Source organism: Rosa rugosa, chromosome 7 (genome assembly GCF_958449725.1).
Source record: "Rosa rugosa chromosome 7, drRosRugo1.1, whole genome shotgun sequence".
Taxonomy (NCBI): Eukaryota; Viridiplantae; Streptophyta; class Magnoliopsida; order Rosales; family Rosaceae; genus Rosa; species Rosa rugosa.
In genome coordinates this window covers 4,333,316-4,351,080 of record NC_084826.1, presented here as the reverse complement: position 1 = coordinate 4,351,080, position 17,765 = coordinate 4,333,316, and the positions used below count along the sequence as shown (strand labels likewise).

The 17,765-nt window shown below is 38.3% G+C and overlaps 6 protein-coding genes and 1 long non-coding RNA gene across 10 annotated transcripts; 5 read left to right on the top strand and 2 right to left on the bottom strand.

Moving 5' to 3' along the window:
- Window positions 1-104: 104 nt before the first annotated feature.
- On the bottom strand, window positions 105-992 carry LOC133723375 (uncharacterized GPI-anchored protein At5g19250-like). Its single transcript, XM_062150200.1, has 2 exons — window positions 867-992; window positions 105-702 (listed from the first exon to the last, which is right to left on the bottom strand). Exons 1-2 carry the CDS (start codon window positions 946-948, stop codon window positions 203-205), a joined length of 582 nt encoding a protein of 193 aa, XP_062006184.1. The 5' UTR covers window positions 949-992; the 3' UTR covers window positions 105-202.
- A 484-nt stretch (window positions 993-1,476) lies between these two features.
- On the bottom strand, window positions 1,477-2,731 carry LOC133720501 (uncharacterized GPI-anchored protein At5g19250-like). Its single transcript, XM_062146830.1, has 2 exons — window positions 2,644-2,731; window positions 1,477-1,988 (listed from the first exon to the last, which is right to left on the bottom strand). Exons 1-2 carry the CDS (start codon window positions 2,729-2,731, stop codon window positions 1,477-1,479), a joined length of 600 nt encoding a protein of 199 aa, XP_062002814.1.
- A 1,243-nt stretch (window positions 2,732-3,974) lies between these two features.
- On the top strand, window positions 3,975-5,273 carry LOC133720043 (glucose and ribitol dehydrogenase-like). Its single transcript, XM_062146236.1, has 4 exons — window positions 3,975-4,238; window positions 4,340-4,716; window positions 4,801-5,159; window positions 5,251-5,273. The coding sequence occupies exons 1-4, from the start codon at window positions 3,975-3,977 to the stop codon at window positions 5,271-5,273; spliced, it is 1,023 nt and encodes a 340-aa protein (XP_062002220.1).
- Window positions 5,274-5,526: 253 nt separating this feature from the next.
- On the top strand, window positions 5,527-10,556 carry LOC133722687 (stress response protein NST1-like). Its single transcript, XM_062149559.1, has 3 exons — window positions 5,527-6,925; window positions 9,882-10,332; window positions 10,551-10,556. Exons 1-3 carry the CDS (start codon window positions 6,171-6,173, stop codon window positions 10,554-10,556), a joined length of 1,212 nt encoding a protein of 403 aa, XP_062005543.1. The 5' UTR covers window positions 5,527-6,170.
- Window positions 6,955-8,896, top strand: LOC133723718 (uncharacterized). Its single transcript, XR_009853210.1, has 3 exons — window positions 6,955-7,476; window positions 7,556-7,667; window positions 8,449-8,896. It is a non-coding gene; the product is annotated as an uncharacterized LOC133723718 (long non-coding RNA).
- Window positions 10,557-10,642: 86 nt separating the features above from the next.
- On the top strand, window positions 10,643-15,534 carry LOC133720417 (heat shock 70 kDa protein 4-like). Of its 4 annotated transcripts, XM_062146702.1 has the most exons (5): window positions 10,645-11,001; window positions 11,191-11,238; window positions 12,032-12,081; window positions 12,255-12,847; window positions 13,942-15,534. In XM_062146702.1, exons 4-5 carry the CDS (start codon window positions 12,634-12,636, stop codon window positions 15,312-15,314), a joined length of 1,587 nt encoding a protein of 528 aa, XP_062002686.1. In that variant the 5' UTR covers window positions 10,645-11,001; window positions 11,191-11,238; window positions 12,032-12,081; window positions 12,255-12,633; the 3' UTR covers window positions 15,315-15,534. The 4 variants fall into 4 exon arrangements, with proteins under 4 accessions (XP_062002688.1, XP_062002686.1, XP_062002689.1 ...); XM_062146704.1 differs by lacking the exon at window positions 12,255-12,847 and having other exon boundaries at window positions 10,643-11,001; XM_062146703.1 differs by lacking the exons at window positions 10,645-11,001; window positions 11,191-11,238 and adding an exon at window positions 11,282-11,527.
- A 725-nt stretch (window positions 15,535-16,259) lies between these two features.
- LOC133720421 (NADPH-dependent aldehyde reductase 1, chloroplastic-like) lies at window positions 16,260-17,761 on the top strand. The gene is made up of 2 exons (XM_062146712.1): window positions 16,260-17,493; window positions 17,579-17,761. The coding sequence occupies exons 1-2, from the start codon at window positions 17,151-17,153 to the stop codon at window positions 17,599-17,601; spliced, it is 366 nt and encodes a 121-aa protein (XP_062002696.1). The 5' UTR covers window positions 16,260-17,150; the 3' UTR covers window positions 17,602-17,761.
- The last annotated feature ends 4 nt before the right edge of the window (window positions 17,762-17,765 follow it).

The following is a 17,765-nucleotide window of genomic DNA, read 5'->3' as shown; positions in this document are numbered from 1 at the left end:
TTAAAGCCATCAAATATGGTCTAGTAAGGATGAAACATAAGTGAGAATAGGGTGCACCGCATGTTTCAATTACATCATACTCAATACAGAAAAAAAGTTCCACATTCTTATCATGTATAAAATTTGAAGAGAAAAATCACATTATTCATATCATACACAATATATCAGAGGAAAAAAAAAATTAAGTAAAACACTTGATCGATCATAGCAAAACCAAGAACAATCCCAACAACAAAGCAACCATGTAGTGAACCATGCCAATTGCAACCAAAGAAGCAGCACCACCAGTAAAGCTCCCACTATGTGCGTCAGTGGTCAACACAACGATCATCCAATCATCCTTAGAACCAAGCCCAGCTCCTGTATACTTGGAATCATTCAGAAAGTGGGCAAATTTGGTGTCAGTATAATTTGTACGCACCAGATCTGGGTCCAAATTGCGCACACAAACAGGCAAAATGATCCCATCAGTTGTGGTGCTGTTGTCTATGTCACACTTGGTTAAGGACTTGGTGAAGGAGGGGAACTGAGGACCATTTCCTGGTTTAATCTGGTATTCAGCTGCTCTAGAGCATAGCTCATCCTCTAGCTCATCTGAGATTTCGTCGGCTATACAATCGGCCTTTTCGTTTTCTGTGAAGGCTGTGAGGTTTAGGGATCCCCTGAAACTGTTGAGTTCCTCGAAAAGATCGTCTTCTTCTTCTGCAAAAAATTAAGAGTGAAAAAGAAGAACACGTACACACAAGGAGACTTTAGTGCTTGCTAGCTAGCATGTATAAAAATATCTCCAAAGATTTCGACTTTACATACTTGAGTATTTATAAACATATAATGAATAATGATGATCGATGGAAATAGTGAAGTACCATTACAATATACTGGAGAAGAATGGAGGAGGAAGGCGTGAACAAGCACAAAGGCAAACAAGCTCAGTTTTGAGAAGGCCATATGATTCAGTGCACTAGCTAGGCTTTGTGACAATGGAAGTTTATAAAAATACACACACAACAGTAAAAGGAATAAATAGATGACTTGCAGTTTATTATTATCTTTTAGAGTTGGATAATTGTTCTTCATTCTTTGCTTACTTTATTGGTTTCTTGGGTCTCAAGGTTGTCCAGGTTCCTATTCCTTTTTGTTATATCTTCTAAAAGTACAGAGAGATAATGTATAGCTGAAGTTCTACATTTTCTTTTTGTGTACAGTTTCTTTACTAATTCTGTAATTTGCTTAGCATCGTTAATCCTTGGTTATGATCGATGTACATTTGTGAATCCTTTTGGGCACAAGCATCAGAACCAAAAGCAAGAAACATGATGAGATATTTAAAAGTAGCTAGTCATGGATTACATACAATCCAATCCAAATCCCATTTTCCAAATATACTAGCTAATTTACAAGTAGCAGAAATTGACAAAAGAGAAACCAAAAGGGTACAACATAAGAAGTCGGAAAACAGTCACCAACAAGCCGACTTCAGCTAACCAAAATAAGCCACAACCCCAACATGAAGGAGACCAAGTAATGGACAGCGCCAACCGTCGAAACCAAAGAGTTTGCTGCATTGGCAAAGCTTCCTGTTCGGGTACTTGTGGCCAAAACCACCACAGTCCAATCGTCCTCGGTACCAATTCCAACCCCAGTGAACCTCGAATCATTCAGAAATTTTGCGTAGCGCGGGGAGCTAGTGTAATTGGTAAGCACAAGAGTTGAGACTGCTTTGGGCACACAAACTGGCATTATGACCCCATCCACTGTGCTGTTCACATCTATTTTGCACTTGATCAAGTTACTGGGAAGACTGGGGAGTTCAGTCACAGATGTTGGTGAGATGTTGGCGCCATTGGTTCGGCTGCTGCATGGTTGGTCCTGTATATCATCAGCAATTTCTTCTGCTAGGCAATCGGCTTTGTCGTGCTTGATGAGGTTTGGTAAGCTCAGTGATCGTCTGTAGCTGTTGATGCCTTGGAGAATATCATCTTCATTGGCTTCTGCCATATAAGTTAGGTAACTAAGGTCAAGAACTAATGGAAAAAATCATTTGAAATGCTACAAAATAAACTTGGTTTAGAAATCACTACAACCATACATATAACCCTCAGAAACTCTGGACTGTAAATAGCTAGGTTATCGATCAAACTGTGCAATGTTATCAACAGAATATTATACAAGCTTTATGTGAGTGCTGGTTTTATTTCTTCCTTACGACATACATGGTACAATACAATCCACTTTTCCATGCATGTTATCTGCGAACCACAATCTAGTGAATCTCGAGTTCTGTTGACAGATTAAGTTCATCAACTGCAGTATAATTTGGACAATAAACGAGCAATAAACCTTCAAGCATAGTTGCATGCTCATGCAATTAGATGTTCATGTACTAAACCCGAAAAGAGAAAAATGTGATTCAAATTCATGCTAGTAATACGTCTCCAATGAAGGATTATGCAAATTTACATGTACACTGATATGATACGAAATTTCTTTTACACATTCCTATTTCTGCATCTGAAATTATCACTCTGTCTCGAGACCAATAATATGTAATTCACAGAATATGTTGTGAACTTCAGATTAATCAACAAATTGGATTACAGACAAAGTAAGAGAGCACCAAGCTAGTAATCGAGTACTACATACCATCATCACTGTGCACCAAGGGTGAAAGCAAGAGAGAGGCTTGAATAATCACAATGAAGAAGAAGCAAAGTTTGATAAGGGAGGCCATGGCTTCGATAAATAATGATACAAAGTGTTCACAGCAATCAAAGTTATGGAGACTAAAATGCTTTATCCTTCAGAGAAGGCACCAGAATGTCTAAAACAGAGTGGAAGTGGTTTACAAGACAAGCACGAAGCTTATTTGATGAGGTTCTGGGGTTTGAGACTTTGGTTTGGATATGGATTGAAATTTTGCCGCTTATCTGTAGCAAGTCAATGAAGCTTTCCAGGTGTTAGAGAACTGGTTAGTAATAAAATGCTAATATGGTGCCTAATTGACAAGTATCATTTGCTTGGCCACTTGGCATTGCACGTGTTCAACATGCAAAATGAAGCATATGCACCAAGATCCACGAGCTTCTTTGAGCACAGCCAGCTCCTGTGTTTAGCTATCTTTACTGTAAAGCCTAGGAAAGTTTTTTAATCATGTGGTTGTTCTGTTTGAGAATGATGCTTAGGATAAATAGAATATGTAAATCATAATTGAAGTGTATTATAGAAATAATTAAGTGGAAGCTATCATTTTGATTAGTTCTCTCATCCAGTAGATGAATGAGTTAAAGGAAGTCATATATATGGTTTCCCAGATATCTTAGCTTCATCTTCTATATTGCTTTCTTGGTTGGCAAGACACAAAACTATGTGCAGATTAGAGTTGCATATAAACAGAGAGGCATAGACTCGATACATAGTTACAACACATGTACAACATTATCAAAAGGATCTCACATTCATCCATTCTATGTGAGGTTTCTATTCAACCATGCATGTCAAATAGTTCAACTATATAAGAACTAGAAAACTTTATGATCACGCTTATGATCATTTTGTTCAAGTGAGTTTGGTACTTATATATAAGATCTTTTTACGCTTCTATTAGAACTGACTACCCAAAAAAGAAAGCAGTATAACTCGATATGAAATAAAACATTGAGGATGGTGTAACAGTTGATCAAGAATGTTAAAGACCATTCTAATAAAATACCGTGAATCATTTTCAGTGTCGGAAATTCTATCCTTACTAAGAACTCGAATCATTGATCACTACTCTAGACCAAACTCTGAGGCACAAGGCATGTCAACAAAACTGTCCAGTTCCACAGATGTGTACACTGCATGGAAATGTCAGGACAAGAAAACCCTTCTTTCTGCCACGTATTCCTCCACATGTCAAACTACAAACCCCCTATATAATCCTTTTTGATTTGATCAAAACTTTGTACCGCCTCAACATCCACATCTATATATATATGCTATCTTCTCGTTTTCTTTCCTCATCTAGAGCCTTAAACCCCAGGTCTTTATCAGCTTTCCTTTTGTGTCGACCAAAAACCCACTTTGTCAAATCACACTCTCAAATACAGAAGAGTCCTCTAAGATTCTTTGCAACCATGGCTTCTGATGGCAGGAAAATGCCTCCTCAAAAGCAAGAATCTCAGCCTGGAAAAGAACACGCCATGAACCCCAACCCTCAGTTCTCAAACCCAGATTACAAACCCTCTAACAAGCTTCAAGTATATGTCATACGTCATATGATTGATTATTCCTACTCAATTACTTATGTAAAATGCATGCTCTAGTGATTGTATGTACTAATATTTTATGAGTTTTGCAGGGAAAGGTGGCGATAGTGACCGGAGGAGACTCCGGTATAGGGCGAGCGGTAAGCCATTACTTTGCTCAGGAGGGTGCAACTGTGGCCTTCACTTATGTGAAGGGCCAGGAGGACAAGGATGCACGTGACACACTCAAAATGATCAAGACGGTGAAAACTTCTGATGCCAAAGACCCGATTGCAGTTGCAGCTGATCTCGGTTTCGATGAGAATTGCAGGAGGGTTGTGGAGGAGGTGGTGAAAGCCTACGGCCGCATTGATATTCTGGTTAACAATGCGGCTGAGCAGTACACGACCAGCTCGGTGGAAGATATCGATGAGGCTCGTATTGAAAGGGTGTTTAGGACCAACATCTTTGCTTACTTTTTCATGGCAAGGTAAAGTTTTAAGAGTTGTAACATATTAAGGCGAAAATATGGAGCGTGATAATGGTTATGATGATGTGAAATTGTGAATTTCAGGCATGCTTTGAAGCACATGAAAGAAGGCAGCAATATAATTTGCACAACATCGGTTGTGGCTTACAAAGGAAATCAGAAGCTGCTTGATTATACAGCAACCAAGGGTGCGATTGTGGCATTCGTGAGAGGATTGTCACTTGAGCTAGTGAACAAAGGCATCCGGGTCAATGGTGTAGCTCCTGGACCAATATGGACCCCGTTGATTCCGGCATCTTTTGATGAGGAGGAGACTGCAAAGTTTGGCTCTGAAGTGCCAATGCAGCGACCTGGTCAGCCCTGTGAGGTTGCGCCTGCCTATGTCTTCCTTGCTTCCGATGCTTTCTCTTCTTACATAACCGGCCAAATCATCCATCCTAATGGTAATGTTCTGTTACTGGTCTGTAGTGTACTCACATTTTTCTTACTGTTATGTAATTTATTGGTAAACTTCTGGCAACTTTGATTTGGCAGGTGGGATTATAGTAAGTTCTTGAGGGGCTTGTGAAGGAGTCTTCTGGCCGGTGGTCTCTGTAGTCGTAATATATTAGCTAGTGCTTTTTTGTTGCATGGCTCTTTTTATTGTAAGGCCCATAGCTATGTGGAGAGTGGAGACTGAAGGTTCTTCTGTGTGCTCTTTTGTTGTAATGAATAATGATTCTGCTGTACTAATCTATATAAAGTAAATATGTCATCCCGAGTTACTTTGCAATGTATGGCAAAGGTAAAATTTGCAGTATATCTCTTGATTCAAAACATATAGTCTACACCGATGACAACAGAAATAGTCATCTCAAATCTAAGGGTGCCTTTTCCTTGAAGCAGTAAATATGGATAAATGGGCAAGATGAATCGCCTACAAAATTTTTATAGTATTTCATGGTAATGTGGACATTATCAACTGGCACGCCATTAGTTTTCCCTATTAATTTAAGCTAAGCAACGCCATTTCAAGGTTATTTATAATTTCTCGAACAAGTTGGATCAGATGTCAGAGGCAAAATCAAGAAGCCTTTATCCTTCAAGACATTTTTCCGGCAATGCTAACAGTTTGAGCAAAGGTCTTCATGCATTACATATATAGTTTGTAGAAGAGATCAAGTCGATCTTGATCACGCGCGCATCAGGAAGTATAACTGCTTGGAATCACAGTGACTTTGAGTTATAGTTCGAGAAGAAAATAACTCGATTCTTATTAATAAAGGACAAGGAAAGGGACAATCCTTAATATTAGTGGATAAGGAAATTCAATCCTTCCTGACAAAGGAGTCAGTCAGTCTAGTCTATAAAAATATTCAGAGATCATACCTTGTTTTCCATTCCATTCTTAGTAATCACAGCTCATAGCATTTCAGTACTCTCGATCTTTGCTCATCAACACACTTTGTGATTTCATGGCTGTAACAACTGACGGGGATCTAAAAACAGACTCTGCTGACATTCTAGCAGCAGAGCAAAAGGAGGAGGAGGAGAAGATGGCGCCAGTTAGTAATGTGGATCAACCTGCTGCTGTAACATCTGTCTCCAGTAGTATCGGCTCGGAAAAGATATCTCTGTTCATTGGACAGTTCCCTATCAGGATACCATCCTACTCAGAGGAAACCAAAACCAATGATCAAGAGATGAACAATAATGTGGAGTTGGATTTGGAAAAGGATACTCAAGGCACTGTTATGTGTAGTACTCTTCCTGTTGAGGAAATAAATAATATCATCAACACTGTCCTTGAGACCAATCAATTTGCAGATGTAATGAACATCAAGGGGATCCCACTAGTTTCCGAGGCAAATAGTACTGTTGACCAGGCAAAGAGTAATGATGATGAAAAATCTGAGGCAAGAGGAAATGAGGTTATTAGGGAGGAAGAGCAGGAAGAGTTAAATGCTGATGCAATTGTTCTTGGTACCACTACTACTACTGTGACTAGTAGTGTTCCTCTTCAGGAAGGAAATAATATCAACTATGTCCCCAAGGCCAATCAATTTGCAGATTTGATGAACACAAAGGAAAGCCTAGTAGTTTCGGAGGCAAAGACTACTATGGACCAGGCAAAGAACAGTAACGATGCTAAAGATAAATTTGAAGTAAGAAAAAAGCTTACTAAGGCAAAGCAGAATGCGCCAAAAGCAGTAGCAACCAAGAAGACAGAGGCTTAGTTTGGCATTGCTTCCTAAGGTGCTTCTGGGGCTGCTTCTGCTTTTGGGCCAAGAGCATGGTGTTTGGTAAAATATCTGAAAGCAGCTTTTGGTTGAAATGGCTTCTCCGTAAAGCCGAAATTGAGAAGCTACAATTTGTAGCTTTTAGGAATTGCTTTGGGAAAACACGGAGGAAGAACAGTGCATAACTTAATGAAATTTTACCTTCCTGCCAATTCTGTCCTCCTCCTTTTCTGAAAATTACATCGAAACAAAAGATTCGCGAGGCAGTCACTCTCTTTGCCGTCATTATCATTATCATTCCACATCTCCTCCTTCCTCTTCTTCAATTCGTGGATTCTTGCCGGCTAGCTTCCTTCCTCTGAAGATAGAATCAAACGGAATCCATTGTCACGCCATCGCCATCGCCATCGCCTCTCTTCAGTCTGGGTTCAAATTTCAAAACGACGAAGTCGCCATCGCCATTGTCCTCTCTGGCTCTCCTCTGTCCTCTCTGGCTCTCTCCCTCTCCAGGCTCCAGCACGGTCACACATCGACTGAGCAAGTGAGTCGAATTTCTCATGAATCTCAGTTTCTCTTTCTCACGAATTTCTGGGTTTTCACTTTTCACTCTTGGTTTGCAGTTTGCTCTCTTCGACTCTTCGGTCTCTTCCTGAAGCCGTCAAGCAACAAAGCAGATTCTGGGTTCGACTCTTCTCTCTCAGTCAGTCGCTGATTCTTCAAGGCTCAAGCTCGGTATGACAATGACTCGCTGATTCTTCAATTGAAAGTTTGAAACTATGAATGTTAGAAACTTACCACTTTATAGAAAAGAAATTTAAAAAAAGATGGCTGTTTTGAATATGTATGCTTCTCTTTATTCTCCACCGGTGTTCCTTGAGTGGTATTTGGTGTTCTTTTATATGTATATATTTCAACAGTTGAAGCTTTCTGGGTTTCTACTTATATATGTTAAACGACTAAAAGTATGGTTTCAGCTTAGTTCTCTTTGTTACATTATTCTTTTGCTAAATTAACCGATTATGTTTCCACTTAGAGATGATGAATTTCATATTCAGCTTCAATCCATAGTCAACTTTTCATAGCTTGAGAAGCAATTATGATCGTGCAGCATGGTTGTTTGTAGTATGCTTTTTTTTTTTTATCAGTATTTGAGCAACATGTGTGGATATGGTATGTCCATATCAACATATAATGCATGAACAGTTTCAGTTCTATCCTTCTCATCAATGGACTCCTGAACGATAAGGAGTTCAGTTTCTTTGATAAACTCTTTTTGGAACGTTTTGGTTGCTGATTAAGAAGATAGATCAGTGAATTGGTTATAGTTTTCAGTTTCTTTGATAAACTCTATTTCTGTTATAGTATGGTATCAAATGAATGTATGGGTTGCCAAATAATTCTATTAACTGTTATTAGTAGTGACTTAAATTGATGAATCCAAAAATGGTATTTTTCTGTCCTAGATAACTCTGTCTATACCCCCTATTAAGCCACAGATTCGCTGTCTATACAGGATAATAGAGCACCCAAGAAGGCAAAAACCACACATGAAGTTCAACCAATGCAAGCCTCTGCATCCCAACCATTTTATGCATCACCACCCAAGCCAACACAGCCATCTTTTGTGCAGCTATGAACTGTAAACTAGTTCATTCATCTCACAACTGCGATAAAGATGAAGACCAAGTCCCCTGCAAAGAGGAAGAGAGCTCCAGCAGAGAAGTAACTGAGTCCCCTGCTAAGATGAAGCATTTTGGGTGTAATTTCAGATATTTCAAAGCATTGGGCTTTTGTTCACTTTATAACAAATCATTTGTATCGGAACTTGGTAACTGATCCAAGTGTTTGAAACTCTGTAAATGATGCAATTGTTTGGTAGTTTGTAACTAATCAGTTGTTTTTGGAACTTGGTAAGTGATCTAAGTTTGGTAGTTTGTAACTCATCAGTTGTTTTTTTAACTTGTTAATTGATCCAAGTGGTTTGAAAGTGTAAAATGATCCAATTTTTTGGTAGCATTTGTTTTGGAACTTGGTAAGTGATCCAAGTTTGGTAGTTTGTAAATGATCAGTTGTTTTCGGAACTTGGCGAGAAACTGATCCAATTGTTTGGCGCACTTTGTATTTGATAGTTGTTTCGGAACTTGGTGTTGTCTGCCCAGAATTGCAAAAGCTTAGAGCAACTCTAACAAGATTCTCTATTTTTTGGTGGATCAGCTTGGATGAGCATGAAGCCATGAACGGAAGTTGCCGCGAGTACGAACAATAGTGGTCTTTTGTGTTTGCACGTCTTTTTCTTTTAAGACAACTAGAAGTTGAATTTAGCTTGAACTTACCAATGACAACTAATTAAAAGGTTCGTCTACACTACCACAAAATAATTTTGTACTTTCTCAGATTGTTCATCTTACTCTGAGGGATGAAATTGCTCCGAATATCCCACATAAAACTTCCATAAGAACATATCATTTTCTTTTTGTAATAGACAATAGGAACATTTCTAAAATTCATAATATTTTTAGAAAAAAATATATAGTAGCACCAGAGATAACAGTGAAAAAACCGAAAACCCAACTTATCTAGTAAAACATAATATGCATATTGAAGGGTTTAAAGTAAATCTTTTATTCGGTCCAACTAAGGGTACAAGAATAATACATGAGAACTTTTTTTATTTGGTATGGTTACATAATCAAAAAATAAAATTATGTATTTTAGTAGCATATCTTAGCATGTATAACCATTTTGGTAATTATACCCAGCCAAAGCACTTTTGCCTTGCAACTTACCAAACACCTAGAAATTGCTTTTGGACCTCACAGCACTTTTAAAAACAGTTTACCAGACACCTCAGCTGCTTCTCCTCACAGCAAGTTCGGAAGTGCTTCCTCTCACAGCAAGTTCGAAAGTGCTTCCCCTCACAGCACAGCAATCCCAAACTAAGCCAGAAAACCAGGCACAGAAGCAGAAAGCCAAAGCCATAAGAATTGAAGGATATAATGAGTTTTCTCTTCTTGAAGAATTAGAAAATGAGCAGGAGCTGGACATAGAGGCCAAGAGAGTAGAGGAAGCTGCAACTACAACTGAAGAAAAACCTCATGAAAATGAGTTTGATGCGGAAAGTAGTTCTGAGAAGGAGCAAGACATAGAGGCCAAAAGAGTTAAGGAAGCTGCAACCATAGTGGCAGTTGCAACTGCAAGCACATCTGAAGAAAAAGCTCATAAAAGTGAGTCTGATGCCCAAAGTGGGTCTGAGAAGGAGCAAGACGTAGAGGCCAAAAGAGTTGAGGAAGATGCAGCTGCCAAGAAGAAAAGAGAGAAGAGAAAAAGGAAGAAAAAAAGTAAGGCAGAGAAACTTAATGGAAGTTTCCCATCAGTCGGAGTTTTTTCTTTGGCATTGGTATGCCTTCTGATTTATAGTTTTCTATAGGTGAGTTGAAGCCACAGTGGCAATTGTTCATCATCATCTTAGGACAGCCATGTATTTTTTTTTTATTATTAATAAGAAGAGGGTAACATGATTACAGAAAATCATAGTTAGAAGAGCAGTTTAAAACTTTAAACAGTACGTGGCTAGTTTTTCCTTGTTATATCTTTGTGGCTTCGTGTTCATTGTAGAATTAACTGCTTGGCTTTGTTCAAGTATGACTAATCATTCCACTTCATAGTACTAATCTATACATATATCAAGCGTGGATGTACTGTTACACTGTTCTAAGTACAGTGAACAGTCGCTTTTACCCTCCGATGTCTAGGAAAAATGGAAAATACGAAGCTGGGTGAATAAAGAAAACGCCTGATTTGGTAGTGGATTCGGGAACCTTCGCAAAAACATGAAAGAGAGTTGAAATCGACAGAGAGAGTGAGAGTTCGTACTTATCTATCTCATAGTCAGAAGAGAGAAAATTGAAATCGACAGACAGAGAGAGAGAGAGAGAGAGAGAGAGTTCGATCTGATCTTGGTCTCTGCTGTCGTTCTTCGTCTCACTTAGATTGATAGTGAGGGAGGTTGTTGATCGGCATAGACAGGTCTCAATTTTTGTTTGTTTCCAGCTTGGAGGCATAAAAGGTAACTACTTGATGTTAATTTTTGGGTCAATTTTGTTGGGGGTACGGTTTTTTGGGATTATTCGATTAAGGGTTTTGTGTAAAATTTCATCGGCATGAGCGCTTTGTTTCTCAGATTGTATCTGAATTGCAAAGCTCTGTATCTATGAATCCGTCATGAGTAATTTTTTTTTGCTTTCTGCCCATGCAGAATTGGAGTCAAGGGGAAGAGTAACATTTGGGTCTAGGTTTTGATCAGGTAGCAACTATACTTATCTAATTGGGTGTGATTTTTTTTTTTTTTTCCTTCTCTTCTTGCAGAACTGGACAATAACTTTATACGATTGTGGTGCTCTTTTGTAACAATATCTCTCTATTTGAAGCTATGATGAAATTCAGCTTTGTTTTTTATTCTCTGCCACTGGATTTCAGTTATATTGAGCTATTGGATTTTGTGTTTTATCGTTGTTGTGATTGTCGGAGGTTTGGTTAGAAGCTGAGTTTTTTTTCGTGCGGTCTGAGTCTTGAATTCACTGACAGTGGAGGAGGTAATATCTTCGATGTGTTGAAGTCATTGAATTTAGCTCCTTTCGATCTGACTTAGTGGAAGCCTTTCTCAAACTAAGGGGCAGAAAAAAGAGCTGCATTTTGGATATTTCTGCTCAAGTTTGTGATCACCTTTCAATTATGCATCAATTGTTTTGAACCAAAGAACATGCACGGATGTGATGTAGTTTGCATAAAATCTGACACTAAAAATATTGTATTATACTTCAAACTAAGAACACTGAAGCATATTTGAAACTAGGAATCTATTAAAGGGATGCAGGTCTGTTTTTTTTTTCCCCCTCTTTTCAGAGTTATTGTATCTTCTGCTAATGATTATTACTGGGATTTTAGTTTGCTTCTTAATGTCATACTAAAAGGTCAATTATAGTACTAAGCTCTTAAAATCTGATTTGCGTCTCCTAGACTACAATGCATAGTACAAATCAAAAAGAAAAAAAAAGCTAATATGTAACTCATACTCTTTACTTCTTATTTTGTCTCAGGCAGTGTAAACTTGACCAAGAGTGCTGTAACGTAGAACGCCAAATTTGAGGTAATCCCTTTGTCTCCATTACCCATTATGAATGTCAATGAGCTTACAGATGAAAAAAGAGTGAACAGCAATAGATGTGAATTTGAAAGAAATAAAGATTAGAATTTGCTAAAAACAGTGTATGTTATGAATTATATGATTGTCATTATAACAAAGTATTTGTTTATTTACAGGTGCACTACATGACATTGTGCGAATGTTATATAAGTTGAAATCAGTTTTGTAGATGAAAAACCTAAATTCAGTTTTATCCAGTTCTGCGAATGTTATATCACTCATATTCCCGCAGCATCGCGCGGGTGCACTTTCTAGTAATTAGTTAATTACTGCTGCTTTACTCTCCCTCTCGACTCTTTTCAACTCCATCTTCCTCTCTCTGAACCCCAAATAAATTCCCATAGAACGATTGCAATCCCCAACACGACTAGACTCTGCATCACTTAATTCAGCTCTTGTTATATAAAAATCAACCAACCCTTGTAGAGGTCCATTCTCTTCTTCTTCTTCAGTTTTTGAGCAAGCAAAAAGGTGTTCAACTTGTTTGGTCTGAGAATGGGCGGAGGAGGAGAGGGTCATGCAATAGGGATTGACTTGGGGACAACCTATTCATGCGTAGCAGTGTGGGAGCACGAGCATGTAGAAATCATAGTGAATGATCAAGGAAACAGGACAACTCCATCTTATGTTGCCTTCACTGACTCGGAGCTTTTCGTAGGCGACGCTGCATTTAACCAGATCATTAAAAATCCCACAAACTCAATCTTTGGTACTGTCTTCTTCCCATATCCACAACACTAATATTCATAGCCATCTGTTTCTCAATCGTAGCTTTATATTCCTGTGAGATTCTTATATTTTGAATCCTAACTAGAATAGCGTACATTTGTATCCTCTTCTTTGTTATGTAGGGACTGAGTATTGATTTGAATAGTATAGACCAAGATTAGGAGAGTGCCGTGAAGCTTAATGTGTGATTAAATTTTTTGTTGCTTTGTATATACAATTAGCTCCTCGTGGTTTGAAGGGTTTTAGCTTTCTTGTCCCTTCTCTTTTAATTTTATTTTTGTTTATTCTCTTTAATTAATAGCATTCTCTTGCTCGTTGAGATTTCACTAAAAAAAGAATTGTAAAGAGTGATTTATCTATATAAGTGTTGCAGTGACCGTGGTGCTTAGTGCTTACATATGCGAAAGATAAATTGTTGGTTTTGAAAATTCTTGAATAATTTCAAGTGACTATGCTTATGTTGCTAATTGGCAAACAGTTGGAATTTAGAACAAATGCATACATGTCATTTTGCTTAACCACTGTCACAAAGTGCAAATTTTATGGCATTTTTCCGGAGTATATGTCATACTGCGAATCTGGAGATAAAGTAGAATAACTGTTAGAGATCCAGAGTATGACTTACTGTGCACTAACATTGGAGATTAGAAGGTCTTTCTAAAGAGTCCATCACCTATCTTGGAGCTAACTACTTGCTTGTTGACTGACATAATAGCTCTTAAGAAAGTTTAATATTTTATGGGATAAAGGTTTAATAACTTCATTGATTATCATACTGTTTTTGGTGTAAATAATTTATTATTCCTGTTGCATTCTTTCATCAACATAGGCAGTTCTTATTTCACAATTATACATTGTTTAAAGTATGCACTAGAAGCGATGGTGTAAACAAACATGCTCAATGGCATATATGACAGAGTAGTTTTGGCATAAAAAAGGAGCCACTGGTAGAATTGGAAAGTCATTAGAATTTCCAAAAAAATATAAACAAAATTGTGTTCATATGACCTGTTTCTTCTCGATCATTGTCTTGCTTTTTTGGAATGTGTTTCTAAATTGGACATTCGTCTGCAGATGCAAAGCGTTTAATAGGCAGGAGATATAGTGATGCCTCAGTTCAAAATGATATTAAACTCTGGCCATTCAAGGTTATTGAAGGTCCTGCTGAGAAGCCCATGATTGTAGTTACCCACAAGGGCGAAGAGAAACAATTTGCTGCTGAAGAAATCTCATCTATGGTTCTTGAAAAGATGCGGGAAATTGCTGAGGCCTATCTTGGTTCACCTGTGAAAAATGCAGTTATCACCGTCCCTGCCTACTTCAATAATTCACAGCGTCAGGCTACAAATGATGCCGCAGTCACTGCTGGCCTAAACGTGATGCGTATCATCAACGAACCAACTGCAGCAGCCATTGCTTATGGACTTGACAGAAAGGGCGGCTGGTATAGCAAGAGAAATGTTATGATATTTGATTTCGGCGGTGGTACACTAGATGTGTCATTGCTTACAATAGGTGATGGTATATTCGAAGTGAAGGCTACAGCTGGAGACACTCACCTTGGAGGTGAAGATCTTGATAACAGAATGGTGAGCTATTGTGTTGAGGAATTCAAGAAAAAGCACAATCTAGACATCACTGGAAACTTTAGAGCTCTTAGGAGGTTAAGAAATGAATGTGAGAAGGCAAAGAGGAGACTTTCATTTGCTTCCATAGTTGACATTGAAATTGATTGTTTGGATTTCTATACAAGTATCACTCGAGCCAAGTTTGAACAACTCAACAAAGACTTGTTCAACAAGTGCATGGACCCTGTGAGAAAGTGTTTAAGCGATGCTAAAATGAAGATAAGCAATGTCCATGATGTTGTTCTTGCGGGTGGCTCTTCTAGAATTCCTAAAGTGCAAGAACTATTAAAAGATGTCTTCAAAGGGAAGGAGCTGTGCAAGGGAATTAATCCAGATGAGGCAATCGCCTATGGAGCTGCGGTTCAAGCTGCAGTTTTGAAAGGCCATCAAGATCGGAAACTTCAAGACTTCGCTCTCTTGGATGTCACCCCTCTGTCACTCGGGTTGGAGAGTCGCACACTTGATACGCTTGAGAAATACATGAATGTTTTGATTCCAAAGAACACTAGAATACCTGTGATGAAGAGCAAAATTATAACTACTATATATGACAACCAAGAGTCGGTCGTATTCCCCATATATGAGGGTGAGAGCAGAATAGTCAAAGAAAATTACTTTGTGGGCGAAGTTAGCCTCTGCAACATTCCTCTGGCTCCCAAGAATGTTCCTAAGTTCAATCTTTGCTTTAATATTGATGCAAGTGGTATCCTGCGTGTCTCAGCAGAGGACATGACTACTGGGCAGAGGAAAGAGATTACGATCAACACTGACAGAAGAAATTTGGGAATTGAGAACGAGAGAATTGCTGACATCGACTAGTCGTTTTTTCCCATTGAGTTTCTTTGCTGTATTGCATTGTGCATATGTTGGGTCCTTAGCTCATGCACTTACCTTGTTTTTGTTCGTGTTTTGCTGCCATAACCATGATAGAAGTCTTGTTTTTGAGTTACAAGGGTCATATTTTGCTGGACGTAGCTCTCGTGTTGGACTGATAATTGGTGCTAAAATTAAATATACATGTTGCATAAGCTGGTGGGAACTGTCTTTAGCAAAAGCCTGAATTTATTGCAGATGTAATTGCAGAAATTTGTGAAGTATATCTGAATCTGATCCGTCAGGCGTCAGTACTATATAACAGTTACAAAGGTAAATCCTATTTCGACTGAAAACTGTAATTACGAAGTTTTTCCGGTCACTGTATAATTTTAACTCAATTTTACACCTACCAACACCACTTGGGTCCTTCAACCTCGTATTAGCAATTAGCTAGTCGTCTAGTTGGGTTCAATCGAATCCAACCTTCATTTTTGTTCCTCAGACGATGTGGTTTTTGTTAATCATTACGTTTTTATTCAAATTTTTTCGTGCTATGCATGATTTTCAGGACATTGTCTAAGTTATGACACTCAATAATATTTAAAAAAAAAATTGTACGATTTCCCCCATTTTACTAATTTGAGAAAAAAAATCCAAAAAAGTTCCATTTTTCCGCCACATCGATATACATAGAAGATCTATGTGTATATGGTTCATAGGTTCACCAGTTGCGATCCAATTGTCATGGCCCACTACATTCTCTAGTGAATAGTACTCCCCCATTACTCTCATTCCTAACGAAGGTGTAAACTACCTGAAGGGATCTAGTTCCATTCCTAGCCGAAAAGGAAATGGGTTCTTAGTCTATATAAAGTAAATATGTCAACCCGAGTTGCTTTACATTTTATGCCAAAGGTAAAATTTGCAATATCTCTCTCTTGATTCGAACATATGGTCTGATGACAACAGAAATAGTCATCTCAATACGCTTAAGGGTGCCTTTTCCATTTAAGCAGTAAATATGGATAATGGGCAAGATGAATCACCTACAAAATATCTAATCTTTATTTCCATGGTTTTACATGGTAATACATGTGGACATGATCAACTGGCATGCCCCATCTTTTCCCTATTCAAGCTAAGCAATGCTAGTTGCTAGGTCTTAAGTTGGATCAAATATCATAGGAAAAATTTTGTACTACGCACATTCCATCTTTTAGACCAGCATACTGGGGAAAAGACGCAGAACTTCCAGCACACCAATGGAAGCTCAATATGTACCAAGAGTTGATAATCAAGAAGCTTGATCTTCATCCTTCATACATTTTTCTAGCAAGGCCTAAACAGTTGAGCAAGGTCTTCACGCATTACATAGTTGAGTAGGAAAGACTTGGAGCTTTTAGTGGATTTATGAACATCAGTGGAACCTCTTAACTTATGTTGCAGAATCTGGACTGCACAAACTCTTTTTGATATAATTTCCCAGAAATCTCAAGTTTGGATCCCAAATGTTCCAACTTTGATATGGCAAGATAACAAAACCATTGCAGATCAGAGCTGGCACATAGCCTTATGTTATCATTTTGTTCTGCGAACTTCAAAATGTTATACAACACAACACTATCAAAAGGAACTCATCCATTCCATCAATTCGGTGTAAGCTTTTTTCTAATCAACTAGATCGAGTTGTCTTAAACACTTGATCAAGTTTTATTTCTGTTTAATTCTGTCAGTAAAGGTTAGTCTTAGAGTTGCATTAGCTTAATTGGGTATATATTGCTACTTCATTTCTGATAGTACTGATGTGAAATTGTGAATGTCAGGCATGCTTTGAAGCACATGAAAAAAGGCAGCAGCATAATTTGCTCAACATCAGTTAATGCATACAAGGGAAACCAGAAGCTGCTTGATTATACAGCAACCAAGGGAGCCATTGTGGCATTTGTAAGAGGATTGTCACCTGAGCTAGTGAACAAAGGCATCCGTGTCAATGGTGTAGCTCCTGGACCAATATGGACCCCATTGATTCCAGCATCTTTCGATGAGGAGGAAACTGCAAACTTTGGCTCTGAAGTGCCAATGCAGCGAGCTGGGCAGCCCTGTGAGGTTGCGCCATCCTATGTCTTCCTTGCTTCCAATGCTTTCTCTTCTTATATAAGCGGCCAAGTGATCCATCCTAATGGTAATGTTCTGCTACTATAGTGTACTTACAGTTGCTTGCCGTTATGTTATTTTCTGAAAACTTTTAGCAATTTTTGATTTCGCAGGGGGGGTTGTAGTAAATTCGTGATGGGTTTGTGAAGGAGCCTTCTGGCTGGTGGTCTTTCATGTCTTAATGTATTAGCTACTGCTGTTTCTTTTAGGCTAAGAGATATGTGTAGAGACTAATGGTTGGTTTCTGTGTGATATGATGTGTCTAGCTCTGCCTGAGCTCCTTTTATATGTCAAGAGCGT